Source organism: Ursus arctos, unplaced genomic scaffold (genome assembly GCF_023065955.2).
Source record: "Ursus arctos isolate Adak ecotype North America unplaced genomic scaffold, UrsArc2.0 scaffold_37, whole genome shotgun sequence".
NCBI classification, from domain to species: Eukaryota; Metazoa; Chordata; class Mammalia; order Carnivora; family Ursidae; genus Ursus; species Ursus arctos.
The window spans coordinates 4,144,655-4,168,608 of NW_026623053.1; the positions used below are offsets into that span (position 1 = coordinate 4,144,655).

The 23,954-nt window shown below is 42.0% G+C and overlaps 1 protein-coding gene across 11 annotated transcripts in view; it reads right to left on the reverse strand.

Annotated features, from left to right (window-relative positions):
* CHD8 (chromodomain helicase DNA binding protein 8) overlaps window positions 1-23,954 on the reverse strand; it is a 59,157-nt gene that overhangs the window by 31,372 nt on the left and 3,831 nt on the right. For 4 of the 11 annotated variants that reach the window (XM_026489929.4, XM_048217775.2, XM_026489931.4 and 1 more), the window contains exons 2-5: window positions 6,926-7,983; window positions 5,686-6,057; window positions 4,602-4,987; window positions 3,141-3,255 (exon numbers count right to left, since the gene is read on the reverse strand). In XM_026489929.4, coding sequence (XP_026345714.1) covers window positions 3,141-3,255; window positions 4,602-4,987; window positions 5,686-6,057; window positions 6,926-7,768 — 1,716 coding nt within the window. In that variant the 5' untranslated portion in view covers window positions 7,769-7,983. Of the gene's footprint in view, window positions 1-3,140; window positions 3,256-4,601; window positions 4,988-5,685; window positions 6,058-6,925; window positions 7,984-13,433; window positions 13,518-23,954 lie in introns of those variants that run through there. The other 7 variants (XM_048217774.2, XM_026489930.4, XM_048217779.2 and 4 more) reach the window with 4 other exon arrangements.

Genomic DNA, 23,954 nt, shown 5'->3' on the forward strand with positions numbered 1-23,954 from the left:
CTTATTTTTTATTATTTTTAATTTTTATTTTTTTAGTAATCTCTTTTTTAGTAATTTTTTAGTAAATTAATTTAGTAATCTACACCCAATGTGGGGCTTGAACTCGTGATCCCAAGATCAAGAGTCACATACTCTCTGACTGAGCCTGCCAAGTGCCCCTCTACTTTGTTGTTTTTAATTGCCATGTAGTATTCTATTGCATGGATTTTCAGAATTTTATTAACTATTTCTCCCCTATGGACACTGAATTTTTGGACACTTCTGCTATTGCAAATATTGCTGCAATACATATGCATCATTACATACTTTTGACAGTTTCCTAGGTGCAGAATCATTGAGTCCAAGGGCATTGACATTTTAAATTTTGTTACATATTGAAATATTGACTCACCAAAAAGATTGTCTCAACACTCCCCTCAACTGCATGAAAAGTGTCTGTTCCTTAACTCCACTGTCAATGCTGGCATTACCACTTATGGGCTGAATTATACCCCCCTTTTTTTTTTAAGATTTTTATTTATTTATTTGAGAGAGAGAGGGAGAGAGAGAGAGAGAGAGAGAATGAGCGGGGGGGGAGGGCAGAGGGATAGGGAGAAGCAGACTCCCCAGCAAGTAGGGAGCCCAACACAGGGCTCAATCCCAGAAGTCCCGGATCATGACCTGAGCCAAAGGCAGACACTTTACAGACTGAGCCACCAAAGCGCCCCAATCCCCCTAAATTCTTATGTTGAAACCCTAATCCTTAGTACCTCAGAACGTGACTGTATTTGGAGACAGGGTTAGAGGTGATTAAGTTAAAATGAGGCTGGTAGGGTGAGCCCTAATTCAACTTGAATGGTATCCTTATAAGAGGAAATGTGGACACACAGAAAGACACCGGGGATGTATGCACTGAGAAAAGACCACGTAAGGACACAGTAAGAAAGCAGCCTTCTACAAGCCAAGGAGAGAGGTCTCAGAGGTAACCAAACCTGCTGACCCCTTGATCCTGGACTTCTAGCCTTCAGAATTGTGATACAACAAACTGCTGCTGTTTAAGCCACAGAACCCGTGGCATTTTATTATGGCGACCCTAGTAAACTAATACACCGCCTTTTAAAAATTTGTATTTTTTGTATTACAAAGACTTGCCTTCAATTTGTCTTTTAATTATTTAACACTTTATTTAACCCTTTATTTTAACATACACATATATAACTCTATGTTCTCTTACCATTAGCTAAGCACTGTCCTATGTGCTTTATAAATGCTTCCATTTAATTCTCCTAACCACCCTACTTGGTAGACATTATATGTATTTTAGAGATAAGGAAACTGGAGCACCAAGAGGTTAAACAAGCTTGCCTGAAGTGAAAATGTTAGTAAATAGTAGAGTTAAGGCGAGAACCAAGGAATTCCTGCTCCAGAGTTTATGCTCTTAACCACTATGTTATTTGTAGAATTTTTCTTGTTATATGTGCATAATTTTTATAGTCAAACGTATCAATCTTTCCCTTTATGACTTCTGAATTTTATTTTTTTTTTAAAGATTTTATTTATTTATTTATTTGACAGAGATAGAGACAGCCAGCGAGAGAGGGAACACAAGCAGGGGGAATGGGAGAGGAAGAAGCAGGCTCATAGCGGAGGAGCCTGATGTGGGGCTCGATCCCAGAACGCCGGGATCACGCCCTGAGCCGAAGGCAGACGCTTAACCGCTGTGCCACCCAGGCGCCCCTATGACTTCTGTATTTTAATACCCCCTTAGAAAGATCTACCCTACTTGATAATTATTTTAAAAATTCACCCATGTTTTACAGGAAGTTCATGATTTCAAGTTTTACATTTGGACCTTCGATTAAACTAGTATTTGTTTAAGGAGTGACACAAGAAATCCAGTTTTATTTTTTTCTTAGATGTTGTCCTAACATAATTTATTAAATATTCTTTCTTTCCATAGATTTAAAATGGCATTTTAGGGGCGCCTGGGTGGCACAGCGGTTAAAGCGTCTGCCTTCGGCTCAGGGCGTGATCCCGGCGTTCCGGGTTCGAGCCCCACGTCAGGCTCCTCCTCTATGAGCCTGCTTCTTCCTCTCCCACTCCCCCTGCTTGTGTTCCCTCTCTCACTGGCTGTCTCTATCTCTGTCAAATAAATAAATAAATAAATCTTTAAAAAAAAAATAAATAAAATAAAATAAAATGGCATTTTAATTCATATACTAAATTTTCACAACCATTTGAATATATTTCTAGACTCTCTTATCTTTATTGTTATTTCTTCTCTAATTCCACACTTCTAGTAATTATTATTTCATACTATCTCTAATGTCTGTTAAATCTAATTTTTGCCTCACTTTCCTTTTCAATTGTATTGTATCTTGTCTACTCTCATATGTTAATTTCCGCAGAAAAACCCAAGTATCAGTTTGCCAATGTACTGAATGTATATCAAGCAAGAGGGGATGCATTTCTGAGTATTAATAGCTAGAGAAGCACTTAAGGCTTGTTTAGTACAAGCCTCCATTTACCAAGGAAAAATTCAGACACAGTAGGTAAGTAAATTGGCCAAGCCCATAGTGCTACTTAGAAGTACCATGGGTCTCCCAAATCTTAATACCAGATCCTCTGTATGGTTGGAAACCAGAGCCAAAAGTGGTACCGTAAAGCAACAATCAGAGACAGAGGACTAAACTTCTTCTGGTCCAGCTTCTTTTATTCTCTTCTAGTGTTTCTCATCTTCAAAAGGTAGGAAAAAACATTGTGCCTAAGCACCCAGTTCACAGAGTCGGAACCCTGAAGTGTAGAAAAGGTAAGGCAAAGGGACAGACGGACAGTTCTAAGAGAGACCAAAGTACGGACACAGCCATAACAACAACCATGAAGCATTAATTTCATACTTGCTTAGTTTTCGGAACACTGGAATTTCAGAAAAGGACTACTGCTATTGTACAGTATAGTATAGTAATATGCTTTTTGCCTAAAAAACCAAAAATTTAAAAGATACAACCATGACCAGGTGCCACCTCTTTTACCTTTTAGGCCTACCTCTCTTTTAGAAAAATTGTTGAAATGTGCATAGGCTTACAGTCTCTCGTATCTATTCCCGGGTTGTCTGTCAGAATTAAACTTGACTTTTCTAAGTTCTTTCAGGATCCTTTTACCTGAATGCTGCTTTCTTCATCTTCCCGGGGTGACTGGGCAGGCATGACTTCTACATCTGAATTATCAGATGAGGTATTACGTTTTCTCTTCTTACCCACCACAGGGGTGATGGTGCTAAAAAGGAAAAACCAAATTCATTTTCAGTGAGGGCCAAATTCATTTAGGAGAAGAAAAATATAATTAATCTAAGCCATCATATACGAAACTTCCTAATAGAAGTGTCTAGTTCTTCAGTCAGTAGGACACACGGCTATGGAATACGGTGTTTGAAAAAGAGAAGATATTCGGGTTTCTAAGCCACTGGCTGACCTTTACACCTGATCTGACAAATCCTTTCTACTACTGTGCTCACAAATACCTGACGGAAGGTGGCATAAGACAGCAGAATACTGGCCCAAGAATTACAAGGCCTCGCTTTAGTTCCAGTTCTGTCACTAGCTGGGCATTAGCTTCCTTATTTGTAATATAAACACCGATGATAATACCCGGCCTGAGAATTGCTGAGGATTAACTAAGATAGGCGATATGAATTTTTTTTTTTTTTAAAGCTGAAAAATCCTCTCCAAATATAAACCATTATTATAATTCCACCACAAAGCCTGAAGAATCCTAGGGGGTAGAAGCTAGAGAGAAAGGAGTGAGGCTATAAGACGTGGAAGGCAAAGAGAAGACAACTGTGATAAGTCCTGGTTCTGCCAGCACTGCTCTAGGCCGGACAACGGTGGCTGCAATCTTCTCTAGTTCACAGACGAGATGCAAGAACAGGAGAGCCACACCTCCAACAGCTCTTTTACTGATGTGAGTGGTAGGGGGATAGTGAGAAATCTCTTTCACACTTTAGTGATAGAAAATCAGGAAGACATATAAGAACAGTCATAACCCCCAACTCAATAATTAGCTATTTTTCCTGTGCCTTGTTGTTTCTCTTTCAAACTATGCTAATTTTGCACACTTCTGTTTAACAAATCATATAAGCATTGGGACAGAAAAAAAGAAAGGCCTTTCTATCTTCTGTGATAGACAGATCACCGTGAACTACGTAGCTGCTAAATACAAGTAGATCCTTAGGGATGCCTGGGTGGCGCAGCCAGTCATGCGTCTGATCTTGGTTTTGGCTCAGGTCATGATCTCAGAGTCGTGAGATCAAGCCCCACATCATGCTCTGCACCGAGCACGGAGTCAGCTTGAGACTCTCTCGCTCTGCCTCTCCCCCTGCTCTCTCTTGCTCTCTCTCAAATAAATACAACTTTAAAAAAAAATCCAAGTAGTTCCTCTCAATACTAATTTTTTTTTTAAGAGTTTACTTTCCTAAGTCATCTCTACATCCAGTGTGAGGCTCAAACTTAAAACCCCGAGATCAAGAGTCGCATGCTCTACCAACTGAGCCAGCCAGGTGGCCCTCAACACTAATTTAAAAACAAGTGCACTGTCCCAACAAATCAGCAAAGGATGGTACTCACTTCAGCTTACTCTTGCCCTTAGTTTTGGAGGTACCAGACGTTTTACTCTTCTTTGGCTTTTCTTCCTTGAGCCGCTCCCCACTGCTCTTCTTCCTGCGTTTCTTCTCACCTTCTTCCTCAGGCCGAACACTGGGCAACTCATCCTCATTTAGGACTCGAGGTATGTTCTGCTCACCCCGGGCACGGGCCCTAGCAATAGCTTCTGCTACAATCCGATTGGCTTTCTCTTGCTTCTTCTGGTGCTCCAGCCTGCGGTTTTCCTCCATTCCTATCTTGCCCCCAGTATGAGGAGCAGAGCTTGCTGGTGAAGACAGAGCTGCCACTTCACTGGCACTTAGAACTTTAACTACAGAGAGCCCAGAAGAGGCCCCTTGGGAAGAGCCAGCCTACAGAAATAAAGACACTAAAATTTCAACATGCTTGTAGCTAAATAGCCTAAATAAAACCTAGCTCGAAAGCAGATAGGCTAGAAACTTTCCATCTCTAATTCCTCAAGAATTAGATTCAGATCAAGTCTTACTGAACTTAGACACGTCAGGAAAAAAAAAAAAAAGTGTTGTTTTTTTTTTTGTTTTTAGTGGGAAGGGGACGATAAAATGCAAGAATCGTGCCAAATCAAACTTCAATATCCTTTAGCCATGCTCCTAACGTCAATACACATCTTCATTATTCTATGGGCAATCCTGATCTCAAGGCCAAAAGTAAATAAATTCAAATTCTACTCTTGGCCTACCTTTATCTCGGCGAGGGGTGGGAAGGGTGGGAGGAGTGATAATCACTTGACCTCTTTAGGACTTCTTTATCTTTCAAATGAAAGAATATTGCCAATCACTTTTACTCCACAACATTTGGAAAAAGATTGTAAATGAAACAGCTCAAAGACAAATATTAAATAAATCACCTCTTATCCCAAACCTAACAATGACCCTCAAATCTTTTCATATAATTAAAACAAGGTTTCCACGGGTAAAAGAAATAAAAACCTGTATTTCACTCAGTCCAGAGGCATGACTCCAGTGATCCCACACTCCACAATGAGCGGTTGCTGAGGGGGACAACAGGGGGCTACCTGTGGAAGTCTTACCTGTGGCTGCAGCACCACCTTGAGTGGTACTGAAAGTCTCTGTCCTGGGCTTTGTGCTGGCCCCATTATCTGAGCCTGCTGCACAGAGGAGAGAGCCACTGGCTGGGTTGAGGGCGGTGGCGGCGGCTGCGGCTGCGATGCTGGCGGCTGTGGTACGATCTGGATTTTCTGCTGTGGCTGTTGCACCTGCAGCTGGATAGTTACTACTTTGGCGGGCTGCCCCTGAGCATTCTTGGCTTGGGTCAGGGCTGCCAGCTGGTTGCCCTGTAATACTATCTTGCCTGGTAGACTCCCTAGAACGACATGCCGGTGTCCTTGGGGACCTCCAGACTGTGGCTGCTGGAGGACCAGGGTGATGCGTTTCGATTCACCCTAGAGTGAAGAAAGGAAATTGCGAGAGAGGTGCAACATTAAAGAATGATATACTCTTAAATATTTACACCAGTTTTCCTCATCCTAGAACCATCAAAACTGAGTGTCAGAAAATATAGTACAATTTATTTTGTTTAACCACCTATCTGCCCTGATTGAGTCTTCTCCGTAACACCTCTGCCCAGCGGCTATCAGGCCTATTACTGACAAACTCCTGATGGAAGGCTATCTTCTAAGGTAGTCATTCCATTTTCTGGCAGTCTATGAGAACGAAAGTCTATAATCCACCTCCTTGCAGCTTCTTTCCACTGGCCCTCCTTATTTTAATACCACCCCTCCGCCACGAACTCTTTTGGCCCTTTATTCAGAGGCTAGAACCCCTACTCTCTTAAAATAGAAACTAGCCTTTACACTGGATAGAGGAGGAGGACAATCTCAGTAATAAGAACAGGGAAAATATACACATAGCTTCTGTAAGTCTTGCAAATATAAATAAATAATGACTCTTTGTTCCTATAGCATCCAGTATTTCTCATAAAACTTTATATCATACAGTACTGTGAATTCTTGTTTACTGTCTGCCTTCCTGGAAGACCATGAGCTCTGTAAGGACAGGGACTGTGTCTGTCTTGTTCACCACCAGCTAGGCACAGTGTAAACATGTAACAAGAGCTCAAAAAATATGTCAACTTAACGCCTCCACCTAGAAAGTAGTAAGTACACGGCTGTCAATGCTAACTGATTTTTTAAAGAAGCAAAGGTAGAATTTAAACAGGATTTCCTAGACATAGGTCTCGTGCTCTCTTCTCACACAGTTGCTGGGCCCTCTACTAAACCAAAATTCACCTCCCCCTTTCACTCAAGTCACCTGGGTAGGTGTAGAGGTCAGTGTAACTGCAGGCTTCAGTGGGGGCCCTGTGGCCCCAGGGTTTCCAGCAGGAGCTGAACCCTTAACTGGCTGTAGGACCAGCTGCTTTACTGGTCGGCTGGGCTGGACAATGCGCTGAACAGTAGCCTGGTTCCCAGGGACCTTGGCGGCCAACACTGTATTACCAGAGACAATGGAAACACCTGGTCGAAGGGGAGTGCCGGTTAGCACTTTGGTAAAAGTAACTTTTCCACCATTGGCTGTGCCAGCCACCAGGGGCTGAGCTGTGCTGGTGATACCTTGGGCCTGAATTTGTGCCACATGGGCACCAGTGACTGAGGAGCTTGGTGGGGCCTTAAGGATAACAATCTTAGGGGCTGACTGAGGTGGTTGTCCTCCAGCACTACTGGAGGAGACAGCTGTGGCAGAGACACCCATGAAAGGATTCCCTTGGCTCAGGATCTCCTGGCTCTTGGAGACCTGCAAAAGTCCTGATGTTGGCGTCGGTGTCTGTAAGACAGGTTGGGCTGGCTGCTCCTGGCTGACGGGCTGAGTGGTATAATCATGCAAAGTTAAAGATTCTGGAGCTGGAGCTGTTGATTCTTTGGGAAGTTCTGTGGGGGCTGTCTCGTCTGGTGGGGGGACCAGGTCACTTGCTGATGAATTCCCCACATCACCACCTCCACCATCCTGGTTCATCTGATCCAAGGAGTCCAGAGAGCTTGGCAGTCCAAGGGCTTCCTCAATGGGGTCTTGTGTGACCTGGTTGAAGCTGTCATCAGTCAGAGAGTCCAGGCCAAATAAATTTGGGTCATCAAACAGATCCATGATGGGGTCTGCCATCTTGGGAAAGCAATGGAGGGTACTTTCCCAAGGTCTAGGGAGGGAAGGGGAGGGGGGGTACTGGCTCTCCCCTCCCCTCCCCTATTAAGAAAAAAATGTACACAATGGAAGAGGACTACTCTTCAGGTAAAGAGGCAAGAAACAAGTGCATGTCAGATTGTCCTGACCTTCATGGAGCAAGATGGCTAGGTCTTCAGAGGAAGATGGTGAAACTCCTGTTGTGAGAAGACAAATGAAAAATAAGCAAAGTTGGTGACCTCAAGGAAGACTTCTCCTTCTTAGGTACTACCTTAGTATCAACTGGCATCAAAATAATGAGAAGACGGAAATGTGAGGTAATCTGAGGACAGAGACACAGCAGAAAAAACACCCACATTTTTGCTTCAAACTTAAACTATAAAAGAAATAAACCAAACCCCTTTTTGGGCTCTTACACCTACACACTTTGAAGTCTGTCTGTCAAGATCTCTTGGCTGTCTCTGTCCATTTCTTTTTACAATTATCATTCTTAGTAGAGATCAGGGAGTTTAACATTCACTCACCTTCTATTTCAGGTTAAGCTGACAGAACTTAACAATATACCAGTAGCATTTCAATGACTGCAGATAAAGGTTTCTGAATACATTGCATTTCATAAATTTCCCTTGTATTTTAGATGCTTTCACTTACTACGGGCAAAAATAACCATTTTTAACCAAGCACACAGTACAATCCTTGCTACACCTTTAGTGTAATTTTAGCCAGGAAGTTTCCCAAACTTTATTCAAGCTAACATATCAACCCATACATACTATTTCTGTTAAGTCCCCTCCCCCTTTCTCATATTTGAGATCAAAAACTTCCTTTGCACGAAATTCAAAGACTTGTACATTTTAGTTCCACTTATATTCCCAACCTTCTTTCTCATCATTTCCTATATATACCCTACATACCAGGCGAACTAGACTACACAGTTCCCCTAATGTGATTCCTATCTGCATGACTTTGCCTATTATGCTGTAGCTTCTGCCTAGAACACACCCACCCCCACTTCCAAACATCTCTCCCAGCTGAACTCTTTCCTACTCTTTCAAAGGTCTTCCTTCTATTCCAAAATGTGAGCCCTGAACCTCTGCCCTTTCACGGCAAAGCAATTTGTGATGACTTGGTCCTCTCATAAATACTCACAGTGTTGTCTGCACCTTTTTTAAAGCACTTATACTTAATATTTTACTAAAATGACCAGTCTCTTGTCCATACTCTCTGAAGGCCCAAATGGTTCCTTTGTACAATTATAAAAAGCTGCCTGCTACTTAAGATGTTTGTCTGCCATCTGCTGGAAAATTGTCATACTAAACATATTATCGATGATGATAATGAGTATGTGCAATGCACACTCTGCACAACCCTGCATGGTGGCCCAGCTGCTCCCTCCCCAAGAGACAAAAAGTTCCTGGATGGTAGCAACCATGTCCTAGTTATTTGTGGATCCCTAAAGAACCAGGAGGATATCACATACACAGTAGCTACTCAAAAAAATACTTAATGAATTAATGTATTTGCTTGCAGTATATGGAATGAACCATTCAGTCCTTATAAAAACTAAATGGTACTCCCTGATTTTAAGATGAGACAGTAGTTTCCCATCTTCAAAAACTGTCCTACAAATAACTGAAAGCATGTTTACTAAAACCACGTCTGAGGATTTAACTTCATGAAAATGTCGGAAAAAGGAAAAACTAAAACAAGGAATTATGAGTACGCCACCATATAACTAAACTATACGAAAATATGAAAGTTCTTTGTATATGATGTCTATACTTGACAATTCAGGAAAGCCCTGCTTGATAAGACCTTTTCTCTTAACTTTTAGAAGACACCACAGAAGAAATTTGTCAGTGACAGAGTACAGACTTTACTGAAGACTTTTCCATACAACCCATAAATTACTTTTTCCCTTCCTTAACTTATTCCAGTTATCCTTATGAAACAATAAAATGTGGGTAAATAGCCCAGAAACTCAGATATAAAGAGAACAGACTAATCAGTAGTTGGCACAACAAAATTACAAAATACACACGGCATCTCCACCAATGCTAAACAAGATCTTCCTTGCTTCAGTAATTGTATACCCTTCACATCTCCCCCAGGATCCATGTGGCTTCCCACGTTTGGCTAAACTATTCCACCAGCTCATTCCAGCCTCTTTATCTAATTCCTGCCCCAAAGTTGCTCCAAATGACAATGAGTAAAGTTATACATATTTCTTGCTTTAACAAAAATCTACTCAATAATTGTATGAATTTCCTCAACACTACCATCAGCTTTTTTCTAGCTATGCCCTACTTGGCTACCTATTATCTTTCATCTCATACTTACCGCCACAGAAGTTACATTAAATAGATCTCATTAGGTGTCATACAAAACTACAATAAAAGTTTCCACTAACTGGAAATTTATGCTGATAATAGTTTATAACCTGCCTCTTCTTCCATGGGGGGTTTTGTCCTTTCCACTACCTGCTATTTATTCCTAGCAGCCTGATATCACAGAGAAATTTCAATTTTTTCATGGGAGAAACAAGGCTAACAGTTTCTGGAATATTTCCTTACCCTCACACAACTCAAGAGTAGTTTTTAAAGGTCAATCAATGCATTTATCATTTATCTCCCTTCCCAATTTTTGGGCCAAATTTCTACTTTTCCGGTTCAGTCTGGGCCTGATAATTTAAAAACATCACCAGTGACTTAATGCTACACCACCAAGTTTCACCACTTCTTAGTCCCCTCGCATCAACTCACCTCTACTGATCTAATTCATTTTGTACATATTTTTTTAATCCTAGTCACCTGATTCTTTTCTAACTCCCATATTTAAGTTGTCCTTGACTCTCAAAGATGAAACCTTCTCCCATCATACCTCTTTCTTCAATACTATTTTGTGGGTCATCCTGGCTATATCCACATCTGGCCTATTCTATCAAGCTCATCTATCACATGAATTATCTTTCTATGGTTCGAATGCTGGTAGTAACAATAAACAGATGTTAAGGGACGCCTGGGTAGCTCAGTCGGTTAAGTGTCTGCCTTCAGCTCTGGTCATGATCTCGGAATCCTGGGATCAAGCCAGCGTCCAGCTCCCTGCCCAGCTCCCTCCCTGCTCAGTGTGGACTCTGCTTCTCTCTGTCCCTTTGCCCCTCCCCCCACCCCCACCCCCACTCATGCGCTCTCTCAAATAAATAAAATCTTTAAAAAAATAAATAAATAGGGGCGCCTGGGTGGCGCAGTCGCAGTCGTTAAGCGTCTGCCTTCGGCTCAGGGCGTGATCCCAGGGTCCTGGGATCGAGCCCCGCATCAGGCTCCTCCGCTGGGAGCCTGCTTCTTCTACTCCCACTCCCCCTGCTTGTGGTTCCCTCTCTCGTTGGCGGTCTCTCTCTCTGTCAAAAAAATAAAATCTTTAAAATAGATAGATAGATATTAAGCCTTCAAATACATGAAGCACTTAGATATCCCCAAGTAAAACAATTGCCTAAAGAACTCATACCAGACTTCTTTCATAATGAGAATGAAAAGCCAGTCATGACCTACCACTACCCCAAAGAGAAATACATTTATATGCTCAAAAGGAAAGACAGAGTTTGATGACTGCACTTATTCACTTTCCATAATTTTAAATGACAGAAACCTTGGGGGGAGGGAGTTGGGGAGAAATGAAACATAGCAGCCAGTTAAGGTTAGAATCCAAGGCCACCTATCTATAATTTCCGAATAACAAGCCAGTTAATGCTAAACAATTTATGTAACAGACTTTCATCTCACGTTTTAAAGGGGGAACTACTCCTTCTCCGTGAAGTAAGTGTAAACTGATGTTCTTCTGCAGATTTACAACCTTTGATATACTTCCTTTTTTTTTTTTAAAGGAATCTATTAAATCCCAACTCTCCTGTTTTTATTTTACCAGTCTCCTTTCCCTTGCCCATTTCAATAACAATATGTCTGTCTTATCATAAAGGACTTTGTTTTCATTCTACACTATACTTTCCATTGCAATCTCCCCATATCTTTCAACAAAGCAGTGATTCTCAACTGGGGGATGAAAGGTATGTGTAGTTTAAAAGTGCATACTAAAAAAAAAAAAAAAAGAAAAAGAAAAAGAAAAAAGTGCATACTCAATGTCATAATTTTATATTTATCAAATGGAAAAAGGAAGACACAGCTCATTGTTTAGGGTATTTATATTCAGTAAAACTAAACAAAATCTTTGTGGCCAGTGAGGACCTGCAAAAGACAACTGAGGAAAGGGGGTGGAGAAGCATGCCTGGATTGGAAGGGTTATCAACATCTCTATTGAAGGGTAAGATTTCTTATGGTCTCTCAAAAGGGAGTTTATCACAGTTTATTGTTTATGATGGACAAGAAACACGGCAACAGAGATTAGTCCAGCTGTCCAATAGATGAAATTATATAAACTGAACTACAGACATCCGTTTTCCAGACTTCTCTGTACTGTTCACCCTCTTAGAAGATAATGAACTAATGCCATATTGACAAATACTGACTTTTTTTTTGTAATATGCACTTCCAGAAAGTACCACCCATGCCCACTTAACCTCTAACTGCTCAAAGATTCAGAAAAGAACAAACTATTTTACTTCAAAGTATAAATCTTGTTATTGGAAACTGTATCCTTTCAAGAGGCTCAGTTGAAGACAGACAAAAACACATGTTGTTGAAACACAAGATGGTTAGAAGCAGCTTAATCTAAATGATAAATCCCTTGAAAATAAAATCATCAGAAGGCCTAAAATGAAAATCACCAACATAATTTTTAAAAAGAATAATTTAAAAACTGTACCATGGAGACATTTGTAAGACCCAAAGTGTCTCAGATCTTATAAAGAAATGGGAAATAAACATCCAAGGTGAATGTAATCACAATATAGGGTCAGCAAGGGATCAGGATGGAAGGACATAGAGCATAAGAAATGGAGCTATTAACTTGGAGCCACTCAAGAGATTTCCTCAAGAAGATCAAGATCCTAGGCCATTTTCTCTATCTTCACCATTCTCACTGCCAAATATGTGGCTACTCTGTTTTTGTTTTCCCAATTACTAGAGGAAAAAGCACTCACACCTCAGTCGGGAGTATGGACATTTGGGGGCAAACATGGCTGGTAAAGTGAGCCTTTCTGAATAAACAGAGAAAGTAAAAAGGCAACTGTGAAAGCTAAAAGCATGTACGTATATTCAGGGACCAAAGGGGAAACTACAGAAATTATGTACTCATATGAAAGAAGATAAGGGGAAAGGTAAGGAAGTGAGGGGTTGATTGAGAGGGAAACGCTACTGGGGGTGGGGGTGGCGGGGACCCGGGTACATTACCTGCTCATACTGCCGGGGTTGGTGCCAGTAAGGCCCATACAGCAGAGGGGGGAGATTTCAGGCAACTGGTGCCCCCAAAATGGAAATGAGGTACATGCACTTGACGGAGGGAGCTACCAGGGTGCCCTCCTAGGTGGGGATGGCCAAGACGGGAAGATGCGGGGGGGGGGGGGGGGAAGGGGGGGTGTGGATGCCCGGGTGGGAGCAATTTTAGGGCGGAAGCTACAGGCTGGAAGGCCCGACAAAAACCTGAAGGAGAAAAGGAGCTGTGCCTCACCCGAGCGGGCTAAGAGAGGTGCCTTTACCTGCAGCGGCCGTGGGGGGCCGGTTCGCCCCTCTCGCTGTCTCTCCAGCACCAGTTCCCCCCCCCCTCCTGCGCAACCTAACTTGATGCTCCCGCCCGCCCCACGTCTTCATTGGCTGAACTCTACTGCCATTCACCAGAAGCGCAAGGACGCAAAACAGCGCAAAGGGCGGGACTAGCAAGAGCTTCCCCCTCCCCCGCCACCGCAGGTTAGGTTGAGAGCGCACGGAGAGGCCTATCCGGTTTCTAGGGCCGAGGCGAAGCCTGAAGCTTGCTTGAAAAAAAGGGGCCTGGCCAGAGGCACAGTCTCCTACTGCAGGAAACTAGTCCTGGGGATTAAATTCCCTACCACCTACACTGTATTCTGCACACTAAAGAGCGTAAACCCGGGAGGGAGGGTTCCACACTATGCCAACTCCGCCTCCCAATGAATCCCCCACCTTCTAGCTGTCCTGTCTATAACCTTCTCCTGTAGTGACTATACCGGATTCCACTCCCCATTAAAAGGGGACAAATCTTCCCTCCATCATGGGAGTGAGTCAGCCCAGTTGCTGTTATATGGGGCCTTTTACTCTTTAAAGATAAGCACTCTTTCAGCCATCATCACAGTGCTGGTTTGTATTCTTGATACTCCAACCTTTGGGCAGCAGTATCACTTTCTAGAAAGTAATCCCAGGTGCCCTCTAGCAATTCCCAGAACCCTCCCCTCCAAAACACACATCCACTCCTCACCCCTAAACCTGATCTCCGACTCACATCACTTCTCTTGAAACTCAGCCTGTTTGACATATTGGCCAGTATCCACTTTGCAATGCCACTTGAGACACTCTGATTCCCAATGCAACTAGTCAACCCCAGAATGATGGTACCCAAGCTTAAATCCCTCAAAGTAAACAAATACTAAAATCAGTTGCTTAGCTCCTGACCACTAGTTTCCCCTGAAATGTAACTAGCCTCAACCCTGAAATTCTGTTTTCTGTACTCTAGGACACAACTGAGGAAGGTCAACTTGGTCTTAGCTCTCCTATTTTTAAAGATCCTAGCATTACCACTATTATTAGGAACACCAATACCACTCCTTTAAACAATACTGTTTTCCCATTCACTCAGACTTAAAACCTCAAAGGCATCTCTGAAACCTCCTCTTGTATCCACCATCCAATCATTTGTCAAGTCCCACGGACTCTCCCAAAATATGTCTCAGACAGATTTTGGAGCTGGCAAGGACTTTGGTAATCGTATCAAGTCAACCCTCTTGTACAGATGAGAAAACTGAGGCTTAGAGAGATGAGTGATTCAACTATGAAACTAAGAGGAAAGTTAGGATTCATTTATCTCTCTTATTTCTGCTGCCACCTCTTTATTTATGCAGTTACCTACGTTAAAAAAAGAAACCTCATAACTGATCCCTTCCCCTACAAATCCATTCTGCTACCAGATTAATTTCTTAAAACATAGTGAGTTCAGATCAGTCTCCTCCTCAAAAACTTTCAAAGGTTCCCTGTTACTTAAGATATAAATCTCAAGACTACATCTTGCCTTTCCAGTCTTATTTCCCACTATCCTCCTACATACATACTTATATGCTAGCCAAAAAAGCCCAACTTTCTACTGTCATATATTTTTCTTATAGCCTAGCTAATTGCTACTGTCTTCAAATTATACTCCATCCTTATTTCATTTCTCTGCCTCATCAAAATCTTATTTCTCTCCTAAGATCTACATCAAATGCCTCTTCATTGTGTCCACATTTGTTGAGCATATAATACACTAATATTGTGGAAATATTAGAGAACCAAAGGTGAACAAGACAATCTCTACCCTCAAAGAACTCACAACAGGTAGGAGTATATTTGGGTATATATGTGGGGAGAGGTTGGAAAATGGGACTATGACAATAATGACAAATGTAAATAATCATAATACCAGATGATAAATGCAACAAAATAAGCAGGGGGCTATTACAGGAATACAGATGAAAGGGCCTTATTAACTTAGAAGGAAAAGGTTATCAAGAAAGTCATTTCTTGGTGCGCTTGGGTGGCTCAGTCGTTAAGGGTCTGCCTTCAGCTCAGCTCGGGTCATGATCCCAGCGTTCTGGGATCGAGCCCCACATAGGGCTCCCTGCTCAGGGGGAAGCCTGCTTCTCCCTCTCCCACTCCCCCTGCTTGTGTTCCCTCTCTCGCTGCCTCTCTCTGCCAAATAAATAAATAAAATCTTTAAAAGAAAGAAAGCCATTTCTTGGGCGCCTGAGTGGCTCAGTTGGTTAAGCAACTGCCTTCAGCTCAGGTCATGATCCCGGGGTCCTGGGATGGAACCCAGCATCATCAGGCTCTGTGGGGAGCCTGCTTCTCCCTCTCCCTCTGCCTGCAGCTCCCCGTTTGTGCTCTCTCTCAAATAAATAAATAAAATCTTAAAAAAAAAAAAAGGTCATTTCTTAAAAGATGAGGAGGAGTTAACTAAGGAAGGTAAAGTGGGCCACAAGAAAGGAGTATTCAGGCAGTAGGGATAATAAGAGCAAAGTCAAAACAAGCACAGCAATGGCAAACAGCAGGAGACACGTAGAGGAAACTTTAAGGAACTCTGTAGTTCAATGTTGCCAAAGTGTAAATCACAAAAAGAACCTAGATGAGACTGACAGGGTAAGTTAAGGCCAGACCCTTCAACGAAGGCCTTGCACTTTCTGATAGGCGGATGAGGAGCCACTGAAACACAGAATGACAGGGTCAGACCTGCGCTTGGTTAGCTAACTTTGGCTACTGAATAGCGAATACACCTGCGAAATGAAGGGTCAGAGAACACAGAAGCAGTCAGGAGGCTGCTGTGGTAGTCCAGAAAAGAGCTGTATAGAAATCTGATTTTTTTTCCCTGCTCAACAACAAAACCCCTTTCCTATATTGGGGGAATAGCTCAAGATGTAAGTCTCACTGGAAGGCTGGTTCTTACCTCCCACTATAGACTGTTAAAGGAGATGGGAAATCAGAGCAGGGGCTGGAGGGAGGGGTCCCAGTTACTCTTCCTGGCAAAGACAAAGTACACACATGACCTAGACTAGTTTAAGTGGACAGTCCTTCAGAGAAATTTGACTTTGCAGATGTAATACAAAGACCCAGAAGCAACCAGTTAAACCATACTCAGCAGTGCCGGACACTAGAGTTCTACTACAGCATCCTAAACAGACTATTCAGTGGTATGACCTTGGTCATGTTCTCTGTCTCTAACCTCCCTTAGTTTCAGGTCATTGTCTAAACCAGATTGCCTAGGATTCATATTGATTTTGTGAGCCACACAATCACTTTCCAATAAATCCCCTTTCTGCGTAAGCTAGCCAAAAGACAATTTCTGCTGTTTGTAACCAAGAACCCTAACAAGGCGATTAATGTCTGAATCACAGCAATGTGGGTCAAAGGTAATGATAAGGAAGGGACAGAGCCGAGTAACAAACACTTAATAAGGGGATAAAAATGCATAGAACCTAGAGCTTAGAGAGAAAGATGAGTTCAGCCATGTTGAGTCCAGCCCCATTGAGTCTGAGTTGCCTAGAGCAGGCCAAGTAGTGATATTTGATAGGAGATTGGATGTATAAATATAAAAGTTGGCTTGGTGATAATTTAGAATTCTCAGGATCTAAAGAGTAGTTTTAACAGTGGAGTGTACCCAGGGAATATGTAGAACAGAGCAAGTATACAAAAAACTGTACCAGTACTGTTGGGGAGACAACAGAGAATGTTGGGCTCTATGAAGGACTGAAGAATCCATGACCATTCCAAAGAGAGTAGGTGCTAGGCAGCTCTAGTTAAGTGTTGCCATATGGAAATGCACATCCAAGGTTGAGCGAGAACTTCAGATTCTTCAAATGCCAGAAATAGAGCTTTATGTAAATCTAGGTTTTAAATGTAGACAACTAATTTAAAAAAAAAAAAAACATTTTGAACACTCTGCAGGCTAAACAAAACACTTAGCTGGAAACCCAAGTGTTGAGATTTTTGAGGTAGAATGAGAAAGTTAAGGAGGAACTCAGGAAAACATCAGGATTGAAGAATCAGGGGCACCTGGCTGGTTCAGTCGGAAGAGCGTGAGGCTCTTTTTGGGGGGTGGGGGAGAGAGAGAGAAAGAATCTTAAGCGGGCTCCGTGTGCAGTGCAGAACCTGACGCGGGACTCGATCTCATGACCCTGAGATCATGACCTGAGTGGAAATCAAGAGTTGGATGCTTAGGGGCGCCTGGGTGGCACAGCGGTTAAGCGTCTGCCTTCGGCTCAGGGCGTGATCCCGGCGTTATGGGATCGAGCCCCACATCAGGCTCCTCCGCTATGAGCCTGCTTCTTCCTCTCCCACTCCCCCTGCCTGTGTTCCCTCTCTCGCTGGCTGTCTCTATCTCTGTCAAATAAATAAATAAAAATCTTTAAAAAAAAAAAGAGTTGGATGCTTAATTGAGTGAGGCACCCAGGCACCCCAGAGCAAGCAACTCTTGATCTTGGGGTAGTGACTTTGAGCCCCATGTTGGGGGTAGAGATTACTTAAATAAATAAAACTTAAAATTAAAAAAAAGGATTTAAGAATCAGAATAAGCGGGCACTAGGCTGGCTCAGTCGGTAGAGCATCCAACTCTTGATCTCAGGGTTGTGAGTTCAAGCTCCAAGGTGGGCATGGAGCTTACTGAAGGGGAGGGGGATAAAACAGGTGCTGGGATTAAGGAGTACACTTGCAGTGATGAGCACCGGGTGTTGTATGAAGTGTTGAATCACTATATTGTACACCTGAAACTAATACTACACTGTATGCCAACTAACTGGAATTTAAATAAAAACTTTAAAAAGTTAAATAAAAAATCAGAATAAGCTACACCTAAGTAGGTAGAGAAGGAAAAGCTAGAGAAGTAAACAGTGCAATGTCACGGAAGCAGAGTGGAGAACTGCAGGGGAAAAGAGTGATCAATTATATCCAACAAAAGCAAAAATGTCTGACAATGTAATTTAAAATGTCCACTGGATGTAATAATTGAAAGCCTTCTAATCCCCACTCTTCATTGTCAAGCCCAAAGTAATCAGTTCCTTTTGAGCTTTCATGGCATTTTGCTAAGTACTCTTTAGGATAAGTATCTTCTACTTTATATTTTAGTTGTACTTGTACATGGAGGTAAAATGAGCTTTGAAATCAGAGGGACCTGGGTTCAAATTTCTGTCCCACCAAGGAAATTAACCTTTCTGAGTCTAGTTCATTCTTCTGTACAAAGGGAAATCAAGTTACAGGGCCATTAATGAAGCTTAATGAAACACCTAACACAGTATTTGGCATATAAACACTATGTCCTAGGAGATACTCAACAAATGTTGCTGGATAGATCTTTGGGGAAAAAATTTGGTTTTGCCAGTGTCTCTATGTACCTAGGAGATGCTAGTCAGCCTTCAAGGGAATCACCAAAATATTTTGTTAATTTCAGCAGGCTGGTACCTATGTACTTGAATACGCACTCAGGCTCTCTTCCTCTACCTCTAAGACAAACAGGGATAACTAACTACACTTTAGATTCTAAAGTCTGAAGATTATGTTCAACTAACGGGCTTCAGTCAGCCTAAACCTGTCATAGACAGACGTTCTAAGTCAAGAGTATCCAACCTGGGGGCGCCTGGGTGGCACAGCGGTTAAGCCTCTGCCTTCGGCTCAGGGCATGATCCCGGCGTTATGGGATCGAGCCCCACATCAGGCTCCTCCGCTAGGAGCCTGTTTCTTCCTCTCCCACTCCCCCTGCTTGTGTTCCCTCTCTCGCTGGCTGTCTCTGTCGAATAAATAAATAAAAAATCTTTAAAAAAAAAAAAAAAAGAGTATCCAACCTTGAGTGGTAAGAGACCTAAATGAATACTCTCAGGGATCCAAAGAAGGGTCACAAAGATTTTAGAAAAACCACTCCCACTCTCAAACACTTTTTTCGGATTGCTTCCAGGATGTCAGGATGACTTTTCTGGTTTTTCTTCTACCTCTCTGGCCACTTCTGCTTTGCTACTCTCCTCCTCTACCAGCCTTTCCTGTTGAAGTTCACCAAGGTTTGGTCCTAGGCCCTCTTTATTTATTTATTTATTTATTTATTTTATTTTTATTTTTTTAAGATTTTATTTATTTATTCGACAGAGATAGAGACAGCCAGCGAGAGAGGGAACACAAGCAGGGGGAGTGGGAGAGGAGGAAGCAGGCTCCCAGCGGAGCAGGGAGACCAACGTGCGGCTCGATCCCAGAACCCTGGGATCACGCCCAGGGCCGAAGGCAGACGCTTTATGACTGAGCCACTCAGGCGCCCCCTAGGCCTTCTTTAATTTTCATTCTACACTTTTCTCCAAGAATGTCTAACTTACATACATGGCCTCAACTATTATTATTTCCTTCAACAAATTATCTATGTACTTACATCTCTCGGCAAGAGGTCAACCCTGAATCCCCCACCTGTACATCTACTTGCTTACTCCATGCCTTTTCTTGGTTGTCTCCAGTCTCCTTAGCTGACCCACCTGTCCCACTCTTCCTATAACAGGCTTATTTTTTTTTTAAAGATTTATTTACTTGAGAGAGAGAGAGAAAGCAAGCTTGTGCGAGTAGGGGGAGGGGCTGAGGGAGAAGGAGAATCTCAAGCAAACTCAGCACTGAGCGCTGGACTTGATGTCATGACCCTGAGATCATGACCTGAGGTGAAATCAAGAGTCCATGGCTTAACCGACTGAGCCACCCAGGTGCCCCTCCCTGTAACAGGCTTAGTACCTCAAGGAGACCGATTCCTTGGTAGTCCATCTAGTCACCTCCATCCCCACCATCACACGTGCACGTACACAAGGAGGGTAACCATTGTCCAGCACCTCCCATTTAGCCTTGGCTGCAGAGACCAGAAAACCTCTTCTTCATGACCCATATTCATTATTTTAAAATCCTACCTTTACCTCCTAAATATCTCTCAAATGCTTTCACTCCTGTCTCTACTGCCATTCTGGATCAATTTACCATTCACTTCCCTGAAGTACAGCAAGCACCTTCTAACTGATTCCCCTCCATTCTGCCTATTTAACTCTTCCGTACCCTTCAAAGTTCACTTCAACATCATCATTGCAAAGAAAAGCTTTCCCTGATGTTGCAGACAAAAAACAGCCAAATTTATTGAGTATACATTACGTGCCCAGCACTCTTCTAAACAATGAAAATGCATTAACATATTTAATTTAATTAAGCCTGAAATAACTTTTTTTTTTTTTTTTTACAGATAAGGAAACGGAGGCACTAAGAGCTTAAGTAATTTGCCCAATATCTCATAACTAGTGAAAAGTGGTCCCAGATTCAAATTTAGGCAGTGTGGCTTCAGAAGTCACATTCTTAAATATCTCACTATACTATGCTTTAGGTTATATGCCCCTATTATAAATTCCCCTGTACTATCCATAGCTTTTTGTAGTAGAGATTGAATAACTGATTATATAATTGATTCCCCCCCCCATTAGAATATAAGTTCCACAAACACAAGAGCTGTGTATGATTTGTTCATTACAATATTCCCTTTGCTTATCAGGTGGACATTTAATGTACTTTTCTTGAAGGAGTATATTTTCAACATCCAGCCAAAGGTGTGGGGCTGTGAAGAGCTAATGGGGAGTTTCAGAGCAACAGCAAGGGCTTCTCTCAGACTCTAGAGATAGTAAACGGGCAGAGGCATGTTTCCTACCAGAAACATTCAGAAGAGGCATTATAAAATCATAAGCATCTTCACTTTTTAGAACCTGGACTACGTGCAATATACATAAGACTATTTTCTGTAGTGTGATAATTACTGTTAAAAGTAATGAAATTTTAGTGATTTTCTTTAGGCGCGAGACCATAAAGCCTCAGTGATGGCCAATTTAAAGCCTGGCAAGAGACAAACAGATGATACTAAACCCATATGACCCAAAACTAGGGCACGGGTTCATTTTCAAGTCAGCCTCATTGTACATTTTTTTCCAGTAAAACTCTGGAGTTTTGGCCTAAGTCTGAAGATAGAAAATAAGAGCCTTATCTTTTTTTTTTTTTTTAAGATTTTATTTATTTATTTGACAGAGAGAGAGACAGCCAGCGAGAGAGGGAACACAAGCAGGGGGAGTGGGAGAGGAAGAAGCAGGCTCATAGCGGAGGAGCCTGATGTGGGGCTCGATCCCGTAACGCCGGGATCACGCCCTGAGCCGAAGGCAGGCGCTTAACCGCTGTGCCACCCAGGCGCCCCAAGAGCCTTATCTTTAAGGATCACTGCCCTTAGGCCAAATTAGCTGGAAAAGTTCTTCACTGGCACATAGTCACCAAGGTGAAAATAATATTCTGGGTTCCAGCTGAGGAATGTCTAACTGGATCAATATATCCACCTTGTGTGATGCCACTTGTGGGCATCGAGCATAAGTAACAATATATATAAATTTAGGTAACAAAGTCCTGGTCCAACTTATGGTCCCCCACCACACACACACACACACACACACACACACACACACACACCACTCTTACATGCCCCATTTTAACTGAGCCAAGTATATGTACGTTTGTTCAGCCTAACAGAAAAATATAAATATTTACTTAATTATTTATGAGGTATTGTTTCATTGCAACATTTATGTTAAAAGAAGTGTATGTGGTGAAGGGAGGAGAAACATTATAAAGCGCTGTTATTACCACACTCGTGCCTCCAGGCACAAAAAATGACCTCAGTGACATGGGACTGATGAAAATTTAAATTTAGTGTACTAGTTTGATTTGCATTGGCTAATAAACAGTTATCTGCAAGACTGACCAAGTGAATTTCCTCTGTAGAGCTGAAAGTATTTCACATAATCTTATCTTCAAAATAAGTTAAATAAAGGAAACAAATTATTATCCTTTTTTTTTTCCTTTTAACAGAGATACAAAGACAAAAATAAATTTTACATTCTCAAGGTTCTTCAACTGCAAAAGGTACAGCTTTAATAGGCTACCGAATGCCTACTTGTCTCATGTGGTCAAAGACGGTTCCTCCCACAGAGGTCAGCACTGAGCTTTTCAATGGGGGGAGGCTGGACCATGAATGGGGTTTTGAAGTCCGACAGACCAGAGTCCCACTCCTGGCTAAGTTACCTAACCTCACTAAGTCTTATTTTTTCTCTTCGGTAAAATGAAGGTAACATCACATATACTTCAGGGTTACTCTGAAGACTAAAAGATAATGCACAACGTCTGGCACAGAGTAGGCAAATGAAAAGGAGCTTATTATTCCCTATCCAATAATTTCAAAGTGTACTATTAAAGGTTTCTCTCAAAGCAGAATCACTCCTTAGAGACTTGGCTGTGCTGGTCCGCTAAGCAGAATGGTGGGATACTGAAATAGATGTAAAAGTTTCACAATTAGAACAGCAGGACTGCTGGGCAGGATGAAAAGACTCTGAGAAAGCAGTACAGCCCTTTAACCTTAAAACCATGGATAAGACTTCAACCAGCCCTGGTGTCTAGGGCAACATCCGGGTAATTCAATTAATCATTATTTTGTGTTTGTAGGAATGAAGCCAGTGTCTATCTCACAGTACTCCATCTACTTCACAATGCCTGCGGTGGGAACATACAGGTCTCCACCTGACGCTGCCCCTTGATAGGTTCACGTGCCCAGATCCAACTGCCTCGACTCTTGACTCCCGTGACGTTCAGGACAGCCGTAAATGGAAGTGACCATTACCTATACATATTTAAGGCCTCGTGAAGAAGATGCCCCCCCCCCACAACAGGAAGCATTCCTGAAAAACAGGCAAAAGCACTACATTTTACAGGAGAATTGATGTGTAAATAAACGAAGAGCTGACTAATGTGCTCCACTCCCCAGACAAGGGGAAAAAAGAAGTATAAATACTGAGTAGAAGCAATGAAGAAGAAAAAACACTGAGTGAAAGGTCCATGCTCATGGAACTTGGTGTAGCCCCTGTTTAAAAATCCAGAAAAATCTTCCCATTCAGCTTACTTAGATAGATATCTGCTGTATATCTGCTGTATATCTGATATCTGTAACAGAAAATGAAAATTATGTTCTATTAAGAAATTCTGGATGATTTGGGCTCTAAATAGGCAGCTCAATTACTGAAATCACTGGTTTCTTCTAGAACCAACCAAAATGAAATTCCCATGTCGCTAATGGGACAATGTACCTCTGAATATGTCCCAAAGGAATAATCCCCAAAGGCATAGTGTATTCCCAAAGTAGGCAGTGGAAGAAAAAATGAAAGCAGGCTATTCCAAAGGTTTCTATAACGAACACAAGAGACAATTTGAGAAACCGGTAAGACTTTACAGCTCCTGAACGTCCTTCCTCCCAGATGAAATTAAGAATTCAGTTAATATATAACCTTTCTCAGAAAGATACTGACATAGGTTTAGGAGAATTACAGACTCTCAAAACAAAAAGGTGGTATTACAGAATTACAAATTACTAGAATATTGGGACATTACCAAAAGAATTATAACTATTACATTTAAGTTGCTGACATACAGGGGAGAAAAAAAGC